Here is a 17,077-nt window from a genome sequence, read left to right as displayed (position 1 = left end):
AGTCGTTTAAATTGATTTAAATATTTTACGAATTTTTCATAATTTTAAATGATTATATAATATAACAAGATTGTAAGCAATAATATAATCTCCAGACAAAGTCTAAAACGGTGCAGATGACAATTTAGTTGATTTTAATTGATTTAATTAAATTACTTCATGAGAATTAAATTTAATTCATGAGAATTAAATTGATTTTCTTTCAAAGTATCCATAGCCAGCTATTATCATATATTTTTTAATTGCAATTATCAGACATATATTTGTATGATGTTTGATAGTATTAGATTTAAGATACTCTAAAAGATACTCTGTGTTTTTAAGTATACTGGTGTTATATAATTATTTTTCAAGGTCGTCTTTGGAATGTGTCATTCAAGCTATTCGCGGATAGCAATTTGCTGTCATTACATATACATACATATATATATGTGTGTGTGTATATATATATATATATATACACACACACATATATATACACATATACTTGTGTTCAGTTACATTGCATGTTTGCAATTGATTGAAATGTTATTTATATGGTCGCAAGATAAGATTGCGTATCTGCGCGGAAAATATTTAATTTGAAAAATTTATAGACGTTTAATAATGATTGCTAAAATGTACGTTTTTACACATGCAATCAGTATTTATCTATCAAGTAATGATAAGTGATTGATAATCAATCAAGATTATAGAAATCAGCAATATCGTGAAGAGAACAATACAGATAAACTTTTTATCAAATTTCATTGCTACTACTTACTTTAACGGCGGAAATGTATAACAAAATAACATTCTCACTAATCAGCAAACAGTCCATTAAGAAGCAACTAATTCACAATGATAAGTGTCCCGTTTGTTTTTAAAATTTTACTTTCTATCTTTTTACCATTGTGGCTATATGTTTGGATTAATAGAACAGTTAAAAAATATAATACATCATGTTTAGACTTGAAACAAAATATTCCAAGTAAGTATCTTTTATTAATTCACATAGATAAAATAGGTATGCATATACATTACTAAAAATTACTTTTAGGTATTTATTTCTTAATAAAATATTGGTGGGCAGAATATTGTATTAATAGGATAGAAAAGAAAAAAGGACATTCAGATTATGAAAAAAGTTACTTAGAAAATTCAAAAATTAAAGATAAAAATGTAAGTACTTTTTTTTTATTAAGTTAGGAAGTGTTATTAAATTTATCCAGAATGATTTTTATTTGTTTAGAGTGCCAACAGCATATTTTTTTATGGTGCAGATCAAAAAGGAAATTCTATAGTAATTAAATTTACTCGTAGAGCATTCAAAATAGCAGAAATATCATTGCAACTTGTTACATCTGATGGTCATCTATATGTCTTGCCTGGTATGAAAATGTTCATGATGTATCATGAATTTCTTTTTTCTTTATTAACTATGAATACAAAATAATTTAAAAATTCTTTTCGCAGAATATCCTGATACAACTTTAACAAGTAGCCTAACTCAGGAATGGACAGCAGGTGGTCTAAAAATTGAATTTTTAGATTTTCAACAACGTTGCAGGATAATTTACAATGGAATGCTTAGAAACTTAACTCAGGGTGATGAATGCAATGATGATAATGTTGAACATGTTCGCTTCAATTTTATGTAATAAATAGCGTTAATTAATTAATAATTAGGTCAGTTAAGTTTTGGGAACTATATTAATAATTTCTTCAATTAGATTTATTGCGAATTCCCAACCATTAAGATGGCCAGAAGATTGGAGTTCAAAATTACATGCAGAAGCATTAGCTTGTGAACCTTGGAAGAATCCTGACTGGATAAATAAAATGTATTCAATAACTATAAAAATGCTATTGTACATTATTGTTCTATTCACTTAAATAATCCACCTCTGATTTTTACAGAAAGTTACTTGAGTATACAGGTTTTGATCAATGGGGATCTATGCTAGGTCAAATAACATATAAAGATGGATCTGTCTCTTCACTGTATTTGCGCGGACTTCGTCAATATCGTTGGGGGAAGCATGAATCTTATGAATTTTATGAATCAGTTACTTTATTTGGAGTAATGTTATATGGCGCTATGTATTACCTTAATATGAGTAGTACAAGATGTAGTTTTCCACAGTAAGTTGAATAACATATTATGATTAAAATTGCTATATTGAATGAAAATTCTTAATTTCAGAATACAGTTTGGTCAATATAGAACTAATAATGAAAGTATAGCAGAGATTAGCAAGATAGGACTCAAATTATCCGATTTTAAACAAAGAAAGCTTAATAATAATTTGGAATATAAAACATGGTTCATAGGTAAATTGAAATTGATTGAATATATTTCTTATAAAACTTGTAGATAATTGTTGTACATTTAATTTCAGCTGAAAATAAAAAGTACGATATTATCATAAAACCTAATAAGGCAATAACTCTATATTACGGCCAACCATGGAATTCGCTAAACAAAATTTTTACTGTGAAGTTAGAAATGAATGGAAAATCAGGTGTTGGATTAATGCAATTATGGTCTCTCTACAATGGATCATATAAAGCAAAAGTGCATCCACCTTTACAACTGTTAAAACAACCTAGTATTTCTGTGCAAAGAAACGATTATGTTGTATATTTTAATGATGGAAAATGCCAAAATGAAAATATTGTCGGTGGAAAAGGATTTTCTCTTGCAATGTTAACTTCTGTTATAGATACGGATGTGAGTCGTGATACAGATTTTATTCTTTTATTCTAAGCTCTTAAATTATTCTAACATGCTGCAACTTTTATAGTTTGTTGTGCCAAAAGGATTTTGTGTGACTGTTTTTGCCCTTGAATTGCAATTACATAGACATAAAGAATTGCAAGAAATAATTAATGATATCGAGAATGTTAGTGTTGGGAAAAAAGATGGTGATCTTCAAAAATATTGTGATGAGTAAATTACCTTGCTTAATGCTATTATAGAATATTGAATATTTTGTTACTAAATAAATAATATTTATTATTTTTTATTTTTAGAGCTATGCGTATCATCGAATCGACTCCTATTATTGACGAAGTAAAAGATGCAATTTTAAAAGCAATAGAGAACATAGAGTCAGAAAACAATGATGATAAACCATATAGGTATGCGATAAGATCTAGTGCTGTAGGTGAAGATAGCGAAGAAACTTCGGCTGCTGGCCAAAATTCAACTTATTTAAGTATCCAAGGTGAAGATAATATCATCAAGAGCGTAGCTAAGTGTTGGGCGAGTTTGTTTTCGTATCAAAGTGTCAAATACAGGTAACATGATAATATAATTAGCTTTCATAATATTTTTAATACTTATGTATTAAATAATTTATATATTAGAAAACAACATGGGATGTTTGTAAAGACATCTATGGGCGTATGTGTACAAAAGATGGTAAATGCTAGTGCTGCAGGTGTTATGTTCACCAGACATCCGACTACTGGAGACCCGTCAAATATTCTTATTACAGCTAATTATGGATTGGGAGAGGTAAGATTAAAGTAACAATTACAATATAAATCATAAAAATAATATATAAAAAAAACAACTAATGGACTTTCTATCTTCTTAGTCTGTTGTTTCAGCAACAGTTGAACCAGATACAATAATTGTTCATAAAAGTTGGAATAATGAATTGACTGTAACAAGTTCAGTAGCAGGGAATAAACATCAAAAGATGCTAGCAAGTGAAAATGGAGTTATTACAATTGAACTCAATGACCAAGAAAATAAAACAATTTGTTTGTCAGAAAAAATTGCTCTACGATTAGCTACTATAGGGGTAGATTTGGAAATGTTATTTGGTAGTGCCAGAGATATAGAATGGGCAGTAGTCAATGAAAATATTTATTTACTTCAAGCTCGACCTATCACTACTTTATATACATGGACAGATTTTGAGTTAATGCACGAATTGGATTCATGCGTCCCAAGCGATATTGACAGACTTACATTTGCTAATGTAGGCGAAGTATTTCCATATCCAATATCACCTTTATCAATTTCTGTTATTAACAGAGCATTTAATTCGTTAATAGCTGCCGCATTTCAATCTTCAGATCGTATTTTCTTTCATATCGTTACTATGAAATGCTGCATAAATTATTATAATGTAAGTAGTATTATGAATTTAATAAAAAAACATACATCTAAAAGACGTTCATTATTATCGCAGATGTTTTTACGAAATCCCAGTAAAACTATAACACTTTTGAACAAAGTCACAGATATAGCTATTTGCGGAGCTGTTTTAATCACACCAGAAACGTTGAAAGTTGCTTGTGATAGAAACGGCATATCTAGTCGCCTAGATCGAATTTTGATCCTATGTGACATGGTAAAGGATGCAATAAAAAATAGCGCAAAAGAAAAAACTGCACAAAAGATTCGTCAAAATTTAAATTTAAATGCAGAAGATTTTCATACCGCTTATAGTTTATATAATGAAATTAATCAACATAAAGATGAATTTTTAATGGTGGGTATATTCAGTTATTTGAAAATTTTCAGTGGATTATGTAATTTCACAAAACTTTTAGGCAGCAGAATGTCATATGCATACATCAAGAGTTAGTGTTATTTACCAAATTTTTGCAATGGGTTTACTAACAAGTGGCTACAAGGACCTCGTGCAAGAGCACTTTTCAGATATCTCAATTTTGTTAGGTTCTTGTAGCGATATTGTTAGTGGTGAAGTGGTAACAGGACTTAATAAAATAGTGCATTATATTAAGATGAATGAAAAAGGCGAAGAATTTAAAAAAGTTGATCCTAGTAAGGGTATCGATTGGTTAAAAATTAATTGCCCACAAGCTGCAAAGGAATTGGATAATTTTCTTAAAGAGCATGGATATAGATGCATTCAAGAAATGGATTTTATATCAGAACCATGGTCTCTTAGACCTCAGGATCTTATTAGTACACTTCAGGTAAGCTGAATCATTGGAATATCCGTCATTATTGGAATATGCAATATCATTGGAATATATAACGAATATATTATAAAAAAAATTAATTATTTTGCTAGGTCATGATGGCGGCTGTAAAACAGAACAGTTCAAGCAAATCACTTAATCCAGAGGAGACAGTAGCTCAATTGAAGTCACCAAAGTCGAAACGTATTAAATGGATTTTGGAAAAACTTGTACCCCTATGTAGACAAGCTGTCGTTCGTCGAGAAATGACGAAATCAATATTTGTATATGTTATACATATATTTAGGCTAGCTTATAGAAGATTAGGAAAATTGATGGTTTTGGAAGGATATCTACCTAGCGAAGACTTAATATTCTTTTTAACGAATGAAGAAATAGGGAAATTATTAAGTCATCACGATACAGCATTAGTACAAAAGTAATAAAATCATTAAATAAAATTTTATTTTTCTTTTGAATTATTACATTGATATACTTTTACAATTTTTTAGAGCTTCACGTAGGAAAAGAATGTTTCCTCAGTTAAAAAAAATGGAATATCCAGAAGTTAATACTGGAATGCCAATTCCTATGAAGGTACATTGATATATTATTTTTTGTATGAATACTATTTATATATAAAAATTGTAAAATTGTTTCTATATTGCAGAGTAATGTAGATATAGTAGTAGATGAAAAATCTGAAAAAATTCAAGGAATGTCGGTATGCGGAGGCTCTGTTCTTAACAGAGCATGTGTAATCACGGATTTATCAGAGGCACATACGATACAACAGGGTGATATTTTAATTACTCATGCTACCGATATTGCTTGGAGCCCATACTTCCCATTATTGAGCGGTATAGTTACAGAATTAGGAGGACTTATAAGTCATGGAGCTGTAGTAGCTAGAGAATACGGCCTTCCATGCATAGTTGGAGCTAAGAAAGCTACACAAATATTTCAAACAGGTAACATATTGTTGTTTCTAAAGAGAATTAAAAACAAACGCTAAAATATAAATAAATTTGTAGGAGACACTGTGCTATTAACCGCGGATACTGGTGTTTTGCAGTTGGTGAAGAAACATGATTAAAAAGGTTACAATTTTTATTTTCTCTTGCATCATATGTATTTATATAATTTAACAATTCAAGGTGAAATTTGTTTCATTTATCCACATTAATAGCGATGAATGTGCAAACTGCAATAAAGGAATCTATTGTAATAATATTTAAAAAGATGACAATAACAATTACAATAAATACTTACTTAGATTCTTAAGTTATTATTAAAGCTATACAGTAGTGACGCGATTAGGATCGGCAATCAATGTAGGAGTATTATTGGTTGCATCATTGGCAAGACATGATAGTTGCAAATGCATAGACGTTTTTACTTTTACGAACAACATGTCGATTCGCGCATAGTCGTCTTTGTGAACTGGTTTCGGTATTGCAACTAGTGCTTCTTCAAAGAAATCTCTACAGATCAAAAATTAAAATATTAGTATCTCCTTTATTTGTGTAACTAAAAAAAGGAAATACCAAATAGATTATTACTTTGCTCTCGGTGTACTGTAAGACTGTAAGGCACTCCGCAGGAGCGTAATATCTGTACGTGCTTGCACAATTCCGGCCGGTCCGAATTGAGTAACACACGACATGAGTCTTGCAAGTTCTTCCGCTACTGTCTCAACTATGTGAGAGAGTACTCGATATAGTAAAGCTGGTGCGACACGACGCACCTATAAAAAAAACAAATTGCAATCACAAAAATTGCATTAAACGATTAAAAATTGCTTACGAATGTAAAACGATAGATACCTCTGCGTGAACTGCAATTAAATTTGCTAGGATTTCTTGCGCATACGGTCTCACGTGAGTAGGTTCAGTCTCAAAATCCCATTCTAGTCCACCCAGATACATACTTGGTTCAATTGTGCCAACTAATGGGTCACAACGGCGTTCCAAATATGCATCCAGTACAGCCGCGTCCAGTGTACCCAGTTGCGTCCAATCGGAACCCCATCCTTCCGCATCTGACAAACTTGGATAACCCTGATCCTTCAATGCGTCTCGAATTCTTGGTAGGATGGTGTTCAGTGTATAACGAATATTACTTAATGAGATTAAGAGGTATTGTTCCCACGTCTGATAAAAAATTCAGAAGTAATGCTAAAATATAGCACTGACTTCAAAAGATGCTACAAATTTTTGTACTTTTTTCTAACGACAATTAATATATAGACTATCTTTCCTGAAATAAATGGTCTTCTCTATAAACATACCACGCTGCAAGTATGCTGTAAAACTTACTGGGCCTTGATGCTTGTTATTCTTGCTCTTATAGCCAGAAGGAGAACCAACTAATTGAGATACAGACGATTCGTCAACATCTAGAGCTGCCTCGCAGCCACTGAATGCCAATCGCTGTAGGCAATATCGTGTGAACGTTGTAAACAGTGCCTGGATAGAATGATAGTATAGAAGATGATGAGCAGAATTAGCAAATAAAGGTTCTTCTCGAGGGCCACAAGCAACTACTGTATCGCGCGCCCGCTTTGCGACTTCTATAACCATTTCTTCAAACAGATATGGCTATAAAGACAAAAATGAAAAAAATTCAACAAAACAATATATGTACATATAGTATTTTTATAAACAAGATCCAATTGTTACCACTTTCGTAACGCCACCATCTTCATTTAAATATTCAATTTGCCACGTTTCTTCTTTGTATAATGTTGCTATGTTTCCTTTCGTTTGTTTAAATAGAGTATGAAAACACTCCAGCCTAATTTGAAAAATTTGAATTCATTATATGACAAAACTAAAAAATATTAACAAAATAGTAACAATATTTTATACCTCAAGTTAAGTATAAATTTTCCGAAAATATCTAATGCCTCATTTGGTAAATCCAAATGAATCAATGAAGCGTACATTTGTCTAATCCTACGCAAGATATGTAAAAGCCATACAGCATCCAAATCATCGCCACATGTATCTTTCAAACCTTCCATCGCATGCTCCATGCTTGACAGTACTAGGTTCTGTGTCAAAATAATTAATTTTTTGTGACAGAGTTGAATTTTTTTACGATGTTCACTTGATAAATAATTTAATGTACCTTGAAAGGTGTCTGTTTTTCTGCATCCACTGCAACATGTAACTGTCCTGTAAAGTAGCTCTGACCCAATCTCCATAAGTCTGGTAGTTGTTCGACAATTATATCACAAATTGTTTCAATACATGATATTTCTGGGGGAATATTAGTCCCATCATTTTTATTCGATTTTGATTGTTTACTGTTCTGTATTGACTTTGCTTTGTTCCAATCCTCTCCATTTGAATTATCCACTTCCAAATGTTCTTGTATACAATTGGTAATACTTTTTTTCAAGTAATTCGAATGTGAAACTGGAAAAGGTAATTATTAGCTTTAGCAAACATGTAATATACAATATTATAGACAAATACCTATAGCATCCCAAGCTGGATCTCCTTCAGCTTCCAAATTAACAAGATTTCTAATTATTTTCTTATGTTCCTCCAGACTGAAGGGCATTTCTTCAAGTTTATTTCTTAAATGTGCTTTTAACATGACAATTCTGTTATCGATTTCATTCAGCACTTTCTTAAAAACTTCGACTTCTGTATTTTTAAATAAATTTTTTACTCTCGTGTAATCGTTAATTACAAGATCATAATTGCCCCGTTTTATGTTCTTTTCTATATTAATTGGCATACAAAAAAGAAACTTATATCTCTGCATTACAGACAATGCATTTCTCGTTGCATCTGCTCTGTCTCTTCTTGCTAGCACATCGTCAAATAATTTATTAGCCTCTGACATGGACTGTTTAATAGCTTTTTCTAACTTTTCAGTGGGATCACTGCCATATGTTTTTATATCTGTTTCAAATTGTTCTTTTAATAATGTTATTGTATCTAATTGTTCCATTACAGACCCTACATTAGCCTACAAAAATATGAACGAGATACTAAGTAAGGATATAAATATTAACTTGTCTCCTTAATTTAACAATCACCTTTAAAAATGATAGTTGACCCTCTTTTTGGGAATTCACTTTTCTTTTGAGAAAAGCCAATCCAGCCCTTAAATCTTCAAAAGTAGTAGCATGGTGATGTTGCAATAAGAACCAACCAGGGTGAAATTTTTCACTAGTAAGATCTCCACTACCTTCCCCAAAAAGTTCCATTAATTCATCTTCAGGGAACTTCTTACTACAAAGTGATACATTAAAGAATTTCTGTTAACTCAAAGATGTTAGATAAACATACTCATTGCCTTCTACGCTTAAACCTAAAGGGTCTTCTTGTTGATAATTCGTTGGAGAGAGTGTTCTTCTCCCCCAGACAAAACTCTGCATCGGAGCTTCCTCCACCCATACTGCGGATTCTTTCATAGGACCTATCGTTTCATGATAACCACGGAATTGTACGGTTGATGTTCCTGGTCCTCCACTGCGTGTAGTTACTATAATATCACCCCGACCTTTACAAGGTCCTGATCTGGCAATGATCTTATTTGAAGATTTCCATTCTGCTGATAAGAAGCAATCACATCCGCATATTGTTAGACCTAAATACATTAAAATTTCCATTGATGAAAAATTTTCTTTACCATTAACAATATAAGTGAGTAACTTAAAAAGTGAAATTAACCTATGAGATCTTGAGCTTTGTTACCCAGAAATTCACCGCGAACAATCACGCGGGTACCTGGAGGTCCTTCCTTAGGAGATATTCCCGTTACCACTGGCGGTGGACCCATCTCATTAATTTAATATTTTAATCCAAAATTTTACTATCTTCGAGTAAACAAATATTGATTACACATAATTCTAATTTTAATAATCAAACAGGTTTGAAATCCTGCCTTCAGTCTGATAGACAACGATTACCATTTTTTTATAAACTTTTCTCAAATCTTATCTTCTATACTAATTCATGAAGAGACAAGTAAGTTAGAGGGAAGAAAAATCACTGTCAAAGCGAATGACGGCCGATAACCCAGTGACAAACGTGATTGTCGATGCGATAGAGTGGAAGGTAGACAAATTTTATAAAACACATCGAAACTGAATACATATTCACGATAAAGTCATTATACCACAACGATATTGAAAATGATTTAAAACAATTTTGAATTAACTTTATCGATAAAAGATATTCATTTCCATGTAAATTACGGCCGTGCTACGCCTTTTGATTAGTTATCTATAGCTGTCGATAGGCATCTACATCATCACTAGAGCTGTTATTATATTATACATATCTATAGATTTTTATATTTAATTCTATTAGGACAGTATACGACTTTGGAATTTGTGTCTATATTTTAAATAGAATTAATAGAAAATTATTACGTAAGCTCAAAAATATTATAAGCAATTAATAATTTCTAGAGATCATAATTAAAATATAGTAATCAGAACGTAATGTAATAATGCACAATATTTGAGGAAACACGTTTATTTTTTATTAAAATTCGTATAGTCGTACATAACAATGTAGGTCTAAAATGTACATACACATATATATATATATAATAAATCATAATAAACAAAGGGTTTTGCGCATGCTTGTCCGAAAGGATAGAATATATATAGAAAGGTGTAAGCGTCATCAATATCCGTATCGATAACCCGAGGTTGACTGAAAGTAGACAGGCATCGTTCAATGAAAATTCTTCTTTATTCGTAATCGATTGCTGCGCCATCTCCGGTATACGAGGAAGCAATGCTAGTTTTAGTTAGTGCGCATTAGTGTGTCTGTCGATCACAGAGTATAAGTTGAGTTTACCTGCCAAACGTGTATCTATGATTGCTCAAGTTTGTATACTCGTGCCATTCTCGGTGTTGTATTTCGACAATTTTCCTGGAATATTCCGGCTAGACAGGGACACCGAGTATCCGCATAGTGTGTGCAAGTGCGCATTAAAGGAGTTATGGGAGACGCAGCGATGAACGTCGCAGCGTCCGGTGGCGGCGGTCAGCGTGTCGTTAAGGAAGGCTGGCTGCAAAAACGCGGTACTACAGAGCAGTTTCATAATATTTATGTTTACTTCTTTCCTTCATTTCGATCGGGCCGAGTCCAAATTGAAATAACCTCTTCTCATTTTCTCAAATCTTCTCCTCTTTTATCGTATCCCTCCTTTTAATAATTAAACGTCAAGATTAAAAGTAATTTTTTCATGAGAATTTTAGAAAGCAGAATTACTATAATATTAAAGTATTAGACTGTTCGTTTGAACTTTGGTCATTATCTTGAACTAAATAGATATTACTTACATATTTTGTAAAGCATAAATAAAATGCTTGATATTTATAGAGGTGATAAATTAAAGATGATTTTTTATTTGTTATGTGTAGGAGAGCATATAAAGAATTGGAGGTCAAGGTATTTTGTTTTGCGGGACGATGGTACTTTAGTTGGGTTCAAAGCTAAGCCTGATCAACAAATGGCAGCTGCGGCACAGCCACTGAACAATTTTACTGTTCGTGGTTGTCAAATCATGTCTGTAGATAGACCTAAGCCTTATACTTTTGTCATAAGAGGTTTGCAATGGGCTGCCGTAATTGAAAGGACGTTTCATGTAGAAACAGAACAAGAAAGAGAAGATTGGGTTGCAGCGATAAGGTTTTGAATTAGACAGAATAACATACTTTGCGAGCCTATAGATTTCTGAAAATATATAAATATTTCTGTCATCTTTTATTTTCTTTTATAGATATGTAGCTGCAAGGTTAGCAAGCGAGAAACAAAGTCAACAACAGCCTACGCAGATGCAACATTCATCCTCGTCTGAAGATGTTGATATGGAATCTTCGGGAGGTGGTAGGTCAGACTCGTGTGGATCTGTCGGAGTAGTGTCTTCGGATGTAGACGGTGGCAGTATTGATGAACTATCTGCAAAATTTAGTGTTCAAGGAACATCGAATAGTAAAAGTACAGGGAAAAAAAAAGTAGTATGTATATAATTGGTGTTGTTCTCTACACATATCATTCTAAACCTAGATATTTTGCATTTAATAATACATTTTCTGATCTTCCATTTCAGACTCTTGAAAATTTCGAATTTTTGAAAGTTCTGGGAAAGGGCACATTTGGGAAAGTAATCCTCTGCAGAGAAAAGGCAACAGGCCATTTATATGCTATTAAAATATTACGAAAAGAAGTTATTATTCGTAAAGACGAAGTCGCGCATACACTTACTGAAAATAGAGTACTGCGAACTACGAATCATCCGTTCCTAATTGTATGTAGTTTATATATTGTTATATCGTCCTTGCGCATATAAGGATAATTAATGTTTTTTTAATTTGCAGTCTCTAAAGTATAGCTTTCAAACAGCGGACAGGCTGTGCTTTGTAATGGAATATGTAAATGGGGGAGAGTTGTTCTTTCATTTAAGACGTTCTCGTGTGTTTGGCGAGGATCGTACTCGGTTTTATGGTGCTGAAATAATTTCAGCATTAGGTTACCTTCATTCGCAGGGTATCATTTATCGTGATCTCAAATTGGAGAATCTTCTCTTAGACAAGGATGGACATATTAAAATAGCTGACTTTGGATTATGTAAAGAAGATATAACGTACGGTAAATAGCTTGTGCATACTCAAATATGAATTTGTGGATTTGAGAATGGTAAAAAATACCGATAACATTTCAAATATTCAGGGAGAACGACGAAAACATTCTGTGGAACTCCTGAATATCTTGCACCAGAAGTGTTAGAAGACAACGATTACGGACGAGCCGTAGATTGGTGGGGAGTCGGTGTTGTTATGTATGAAATGATTTGTGGTCGATTACCTTTTTATAATAAGGACCATGAGAAGCTTTTCACGCTTATTGTAATGGAAGAAGTAAGATTTCCTAGAACGATTAGTAATGAAGCAAAAGACATGCTTGGTGGTAAGTGGGTGGTAAATTGAATTGGAAACACTAAATCTCGGGCGAAAATTCATCTTGTGAAATTGATGGATTTTGTTAAGCTTTTAATTTGTTTTCAGGATTACTTATAAAAGATCCGAGTAAAAGATTAGGTGGTGGACCTAACGATGCGAAGGAAATTATGGATCATGCATTTTTTTCGTCGATTGATTGGTCGGATCTTGTACAGAAAAAAATTCCTCCTCCTTTTAAACCTCAAGTAACGTCTGACACAGACACCCGATATTTTGATAGTGAATTTACGGGTGAAAGCGTCGAACTTACGCCGCCTGATCAAGGATTTTTAGGTAGTGGAGGTGGTTTGAATTCGATAGCCGAAGAACAAGAGCATTTCCCCCAATTTTCCTATCAGGAAAGTCACTCAGCAGCAACATCTTCCATTGTTTCCATTAATCACTGACAGTATCAAGCTTTTCCTTTGTTTACATATTGAGATGTATGGCTACATGCATGAGAAAGTCATTCGATTACGACGAATATTTGCAGTTTGTCTACCAATTTGGAAGAATTTTTTTAACGCAGATAAATCGAAATATCAGTTATTTTCGCTAATTTATGATGCTTTTTTATGCATCTTTATAAGGTTTTAACACATATCTCCAATGGCAGATTCGTGTGTATGCGTGTAAGTATATACGCATACATACACATACTCATTGAAATTGTACATGAAAAAGTTATGTACTATAGGATCCAATTAAATTAATATTTATACCTGCTGAGTAGGTTCGCGGTGATATAACGGGGATTGAATGTTTTGTTAAACCGAAGGCAGAATAAGAAAGATAAGAAGCTTATCCTGTAAACTGTGTTACGTTATAAAGAGTGGCATGCTTCTTCTATATGGAAGAACGATATTTGATAATCGTAGCTACAGTTTCTTTTTTTAATGAAGATGGTGTTCAATATTTTCTGGCTTCGTTGTCAATTCTATCGCAATAATTTATAGAAGAGCAGTTCCTGGTTATTTTTTTAAATTCATTAGTCAAATATTATAGCAGAAGCCAAAATAGTAAATTACACTTGGCAAAGAGCCAGTCAACGGGCAAGTGGATTTTCCATTTTAAAAGTAGCAGCATAGAAACATTAATAGCTTTAATTGAATTAGTATATAAATCTGAAATCAATTTCTAACATCAAAAGAAAGCGTTTCTTTGTTATACTACTACTACTACTACTGAATTTGGAAGTGTTCTTTTTTTCTTAGTACGAATTACGCTATTCATCATGTATCATTGACAAATATTGATTTACTGTGAGAATCAGATGGAAATATGAAATGCTACCCTAATATTATATTATTAATATTATATGCTACAATGATTATATATATACATATATTTATATTTTAACAATTAAAGGATTATATTGTATGTACGCATTATTAATAATTTCCATCTCATTTGTAATTAGCAAATTTTTGTAGTTTATCCGTTTTTACGCAAGAAGGAATGGGAGAAATTTTTTACAATAGAATTAAAAATCAATTGTTTGAAGTTGGTAGATACGCAGTTTTGCTATTTACCACAAAAGAGCATGATACATTGTCGAAAAAGATAAACGATAAAAGTTATGTCTGTATATCGTTTTAATTACTTTGTCCTAAATTATATCTTATGTTCCATGTTTTATATTTTATTTGCAAGAAGATCCACATTGTACGATGGTAAGACATTATCCTTTATGAGCCAAACATGATCCAAAACTGCTCCTTCTTTGTCATCGGATACCTATTACCGATATATCGTTAAATGAATAGTAACAAATATTCGTTTCCCATTTGTTTTTCCCATAGTATATAATACCTGTTCGAGATAAAGATGAGTCTGATTATATGCTTTCATCCTGGTATATCCATAATCAGAACTACGGTACGCAGACCATTCTGGTTTATGCGGAATGAACTTTTCGCGACCTTCTTTACATCCTGCTGATCCAGTTACTACATGCACAGGTGCCTTGTAGTTTTTATACGGATTTTCATAACTACCATTTTGTACCTAAATATTATTTCACTTTACTTATTTTGAATGAATTTAAGACGATATTTTCATGATGATAGATTACCTTAAAATTGTATATGGGCCACAAACGTTCATAACTATGTTCATGAGCCCATAATAATAAATCTACTTTGTACTTAAAGAAAAGATCCTCGAGACCAAACCAATTTATAATTGGCAATCCAACTCTTATTAAACTTTGATGATTGGTGCAGTCATCGGCATTAGCATTGCTGCAATACATTGGTCTGTGACCAAATACAACTATCCATGGTCTTTGTGCCCTATAAAATATTGTTATTAATTTTTGTTGTATTCTGATAGAAAAACATACAAACTTACCTATTCTTTGGCATGTTTGCTTCTGTTAAATCTTTTTCTAACCAGTTATACTGTTTAACAAGTTGCTTTATACCATAATTCATAAAGTAATAAGCTTCTGTTTCAATTCCTATGAAGTGAACTGGTCCTACATTAAAGCTATACCATAAACCTTCAGAATTACCAGGCATTGTAAAACGTGACCTAATAGCATATTTATTTATTTTAACAATGAAGAAATTATAAATGAATAAATTGATAATCTTAAGCATAAAATATATCCTGACCTGTAATTACTGAAGTTATATTTCTCTTCATGATTACCAGGTACTGTCATATATGGTAAATATGCAGCCACTTCTTGTATTTGTTTCATAAATTCATCTCCAACACGTGCATTATCTGTATTCATGTCATATGCAAAATCTCCAATATGAATTGCTGCATCATATAGTCCACGTTGTGCTTCTTCTTGCAATCTAGGTAAACTTTGAGCATTTTCATTACCCATATCGCCAAAAATAACAATGTGAGGTGACCATTTTGCTGATACCTCGGGAGCAGTTTTTAGATAAAATATATTGGACCATCCATATTTGCTACCACAGTGATAAACTATTTGAAAAATTTATATACATATGTATATAGCTGATTTAAGATCCAATAAATAAATAGAAAGTTAGTTTACTTACGGTAATTAGAATTAGGTTCTAAATTTTTTAACCATACTCTATGAATATATTGTTTTTGTTTTTCATTTCCACCATCAATAAATAAAGTAGAATTTCCTTGCGCTGTAAGGATTAATCCCCCTATTCCATATTCAACGATTGATTCATGAGTATTGTTTCTTGTGGTCCATGTTACGACAATGTCATGAATAGTATCTAGAAATTATAAGATATTTGTTAATAATTAATTATAGAAGTCCTTTAAGGAAGTAGTGTAGTAAGAATATAAGTAATTTGGAATACGTTTTACCTCCATAGGATAAATGTACAGCTTCAGGTTGATAGTAAATAACATTGCCTATTGCGACAGAAAACAAAGATAAAACAACCAACCCAATTGTCAAATTCATTTCTCATTAATTCACCAAGGATTGAAGTCACGTTGATGTATATCAGTCACGATGATATTCGATCAATTTATTTCTTCACTTATGAATGTGTGAAAATGCTGACGTTTGTGGAAACTTTAAAATTCAGACAATAAGGTCTTGAGCTGTGTTCAATCGAATACAAAGAAATACTGCATTTATAGGCTGTGTAACATTCAGTTAGACTCCAATCGCCTAAGATCGTGTATCAGCAATGAGTCAGGCATTATCAACGAAACTCCTATCAGCTGTTTAGTTTCTATCAACACTCTAAATTATAGAATGTTAAACATACTCCTAATTGGAAGGTTTTATTGAATTCCAGCATTATTTCAGTCGAAAACAAGATTCAAATTAACACACTGACAAATTACCTGAAATGTTCAAGATCAGAACTCACGTGATAGCGCCATCTCGGCTATAAGTATGACTCTAATGTATTATTATCCATATTGCACAATGCACTTACGTCGAAGTATCCAAATGATATGATAATTAGTAGTAGCTTATATTCAACTACAAATTACCATTCATTGAATTCAAATATCACATCTGAAGAATTACTATAATCATTCATATGCAACTGAAAGGAAAAATTTGGGGATCACAATCAATATTTTTCATTTCTTCCTAAATATTGATAAGAGATATGTATTCCTAAATTAATTGAGTTAATGTTAGTCGTACAAGATAGAAGTTGGCAGAAAGTAATGCTAGAAGTAGAGAGTGTAATTATGAAGTTA

General features: G+C 32.1%; 4 protein-coding genes across 5 annotated transcripts; 2 read left to right on the top strand and 2 right to left on the bottom strand.

Annotated features, from left to right (window-relative positions):
- The first annotated feature begins 77 nt into the window (after positions 1-77).
- On the top strand, positions 78-6,203 carry LOC126863449 (putative phosphoenolpyruvate synthase). Its single transcript, XM_050613631.1, has 18 exons — positions 78-970; positions 1,040-1,161; positions 1,232-1,370; positions 1,456-1,636; positions 1,713-1,823; positions 1,900-2,124; positions 2,186-2,313; positions 2,382-2,713; positions 2,787-2,932; positions 3,016-3,282; positions 3,352-3,502; positions 3,585-4,124; positions 4,188-4,490; positions 4,552-4,941; positions 5,040-5,365; positions 5,439-5,523; positions 5,597-5,897; positions 5,961-6,203. Exons 1-18 carry the CDS (start codon positions 841-843, stop codon positions 6,020-6,022), a joined length of 3,939 nt encoding a protein of 1,312 aa, XP_050469588.1. The 5' UTR covers positions 78-840; the 3' UTR covers positions 6,023-6,203.
- Positions 6,019-10,437, bottom strand: LOC126863462 (exocyst complex component 2). The gene is made up of 12 exons (XM_050613665.1): positions 9,618-10,437; positions 9,234-9,534; positions 8,981-9,176; positions 8,409-8,910; positions 8,059-8,348; positions 7,797-7,981; positions 7,608-7,722; positions 7,245-7,526; positions 6,753-7,079; positions 6,489-6,673; positions 6,199-6,410; positions 6,019-6,130 (listed from the first exon to the last, which is right to left on the bottom strand). The coding sequence occupies exons 1-11, from the start codon at positions 9,724-9,726 to the stop codon at positions 6,224-6,226; spliced, it is 2,679 nt and encodes an 892-aa protein (XP_050469622.1). The 5' UTR covers positions 9,727-10,437; the 3' UTR covers positions 6,019-6,130; positions 6,199-6,223.
- A 239-nt stretch (positions 10,438-10,676) lies between these two features.
- On the top strand, positions 10,677-14,492 carry LOC126863483 (RAC serine/threonine-protein kinase). Its single transcript, XM_050613711.1, has 7 exons — positions 10,677-10,984; positions 11,327-11,594; positions 11,686-11,923; positions 12,016-12,213; positions 12,284-12,554; positions 12,636-12,872; positions 12,971-14,492. The coding sequence occupies exons 1-7, from the start codon at positions 10,903-10,905 to the stop codon at positions 13,309-13,311; spliced, it is 1,635 nt and encodes a 544-aa protein (XP_050469668.1). The 5' UTR covers positions 10,677-10,902; the 3' UTR covers positions 13,312-14,492.
- Positions 14,399-17,025, bottom strand: LOC126863501 (acid phosphatase type 7). 2 transcript variants are annotated; one of them, XM_050613751.1, is made up of 8 exons: positions 16,804-17,025; positions 16,217-16,708; positions 15,928-16,122; positions 15,523-15,850; positions 15,257-15,439; positions 14,979-15,198; positions 14,717-14,911; positions 14,399-14,641 (listed from the first exon to the last, which is right to left on the bottom strand). In XM_050613751.1, the coding sequence occupies exons 2-8, from the start codon at positions 16,314-16,316 to the stop codon at positions 14,540-14,542; spliced, it is 1,323 nt and encodes a 440-aa protein (XP_050469708.1). In that variant the 5' UTR covers positions 16,317-16,708; positions 16,804-17,025; the 3' UTR covers positions 14,399-14,539. The 2 variants fall into 2 exon arrangements, with proteins under 2 accessions (XP_050469708.1, XP_050469709.1); XM_050613752.1 differs by having other exon boundaries at positions 16,217-16,631; positions 16,709-16,870.
- Positions 17,026-17,077: the final 52 nt, after the last annotated feature.

Source organism: Bombus huntii, chromosome 3, assembly GCF_024542735.1.
Source record: "Bombus huntii isolate Logan2020A chromosome 3, iyBomHunt1.1, whole genome shotgun sequence".
Lineage (NCBI taxonomy): Eukaryota > Metazoa > Arthropoda > Insecta > Hymenoptera > Apidae > Bombus > Bombus huntii.
This window is presented reverse-complemented; position numbering and strand designations above follow the sequence as displayed.

What these genes read in the sequence shown, in the direction of transcription:
- LOC126863462 (XM_050613665.1), bottom strand. Translation starts at nt 9,726, where the DNA reads ATGGGTCCACCGCCAGTGGTAACGGGAATATCTCCTAAGGAAGGACCT. An exon ending in GTCAACTATCATTTTTAAAG is followed by an intron (nt 8,911 to 8,980) that starts GTGATTGTTAAA and finishes ATATTTTTGTAG; the next exon opens with GCTAATGTAGGGTCTGTAAT. An exon ending in TCCAGCTTGGGATGCTATAG is followed by an intron (nt 8,349 to 8,408) that starts GTATTTGTCTAT and finishes TACCTTTTCCAG; the next exon opens with TTTCACATTCGAATTACTTG.
- LOC126863483 (XM_050613711.1), top strand. Translation starts at nt 10,903, where the DNA reads ATGGGAGACGCAGCGATGAACGTCGCAGCGTCCGGTGGCGGCGGTCAG. An exon ending in AGGCTGGCTGCAAAAACGCG is followed by an intron (nt 10,985 to 11,326) that starts GTACTACAGAGC and finishes TGTTATGTGTAG; the next exon opens with GAGAGCATATAAAGAATTGG. An exon ending in GATTGGGTTGCAGCGATAAG is followed by an intron (nt 11,595 to 11,685) that starts GTTTTGAATTAG and finishes TTTCTTTTATAG; the next exon opens with ATATGTAGCTGCAAGGTTAG.
- LOC126863501 (XM_050613751.1), bottom strand. Translation starts at nt 16,316, where the DNA reads ATGAATTTGACAATTGGGTTGGTTGTTTTATCTTTGTTTTCTGTCGCA. An exon ending in AGAACCTAATTCTAATTACC is followed by an intron (nt 15,851 to 15,927) that starts GTAAGTAAACTA and finishes TTTTTCAAATAG; the next exon opens with TTTATCACTGTGGTAGCAAA. An exon ending in TATAACTTCAGTAATTACAG is followed by an intron (nt 15,440 to 15,522) that starts GTCAGGATATAT and finishes ATATGCTATTAG; the next exon opens with GTCACGTTTTACAATGCCTG.
- LOC126863449 (XM_050613631.1), top strand. Translation starts at nt 841, where the DNA reads ATGATAAGTGTCCCGTTTGTTTTTAAAATTTTACTTTCTATCTTTTTA. An exon ending in CATGTTCGCTTCAATTTTAT is followed by an intron (nt 1,637 to 1,712) that starts GTAATAAATAGC and finishes TTCTTCAATTAG; the next exon opens with ATTTATTGCGAATTCCCAAC. An exon ending in ATCTTATTAGTACACTTCAG is followed by an intron (nt 4,942 to 5,039) that starts GTAAGCTGAATC and finishes TTATTTTGCTAG; the next exon opens with GTCATGATGGCGGCTGTAAA.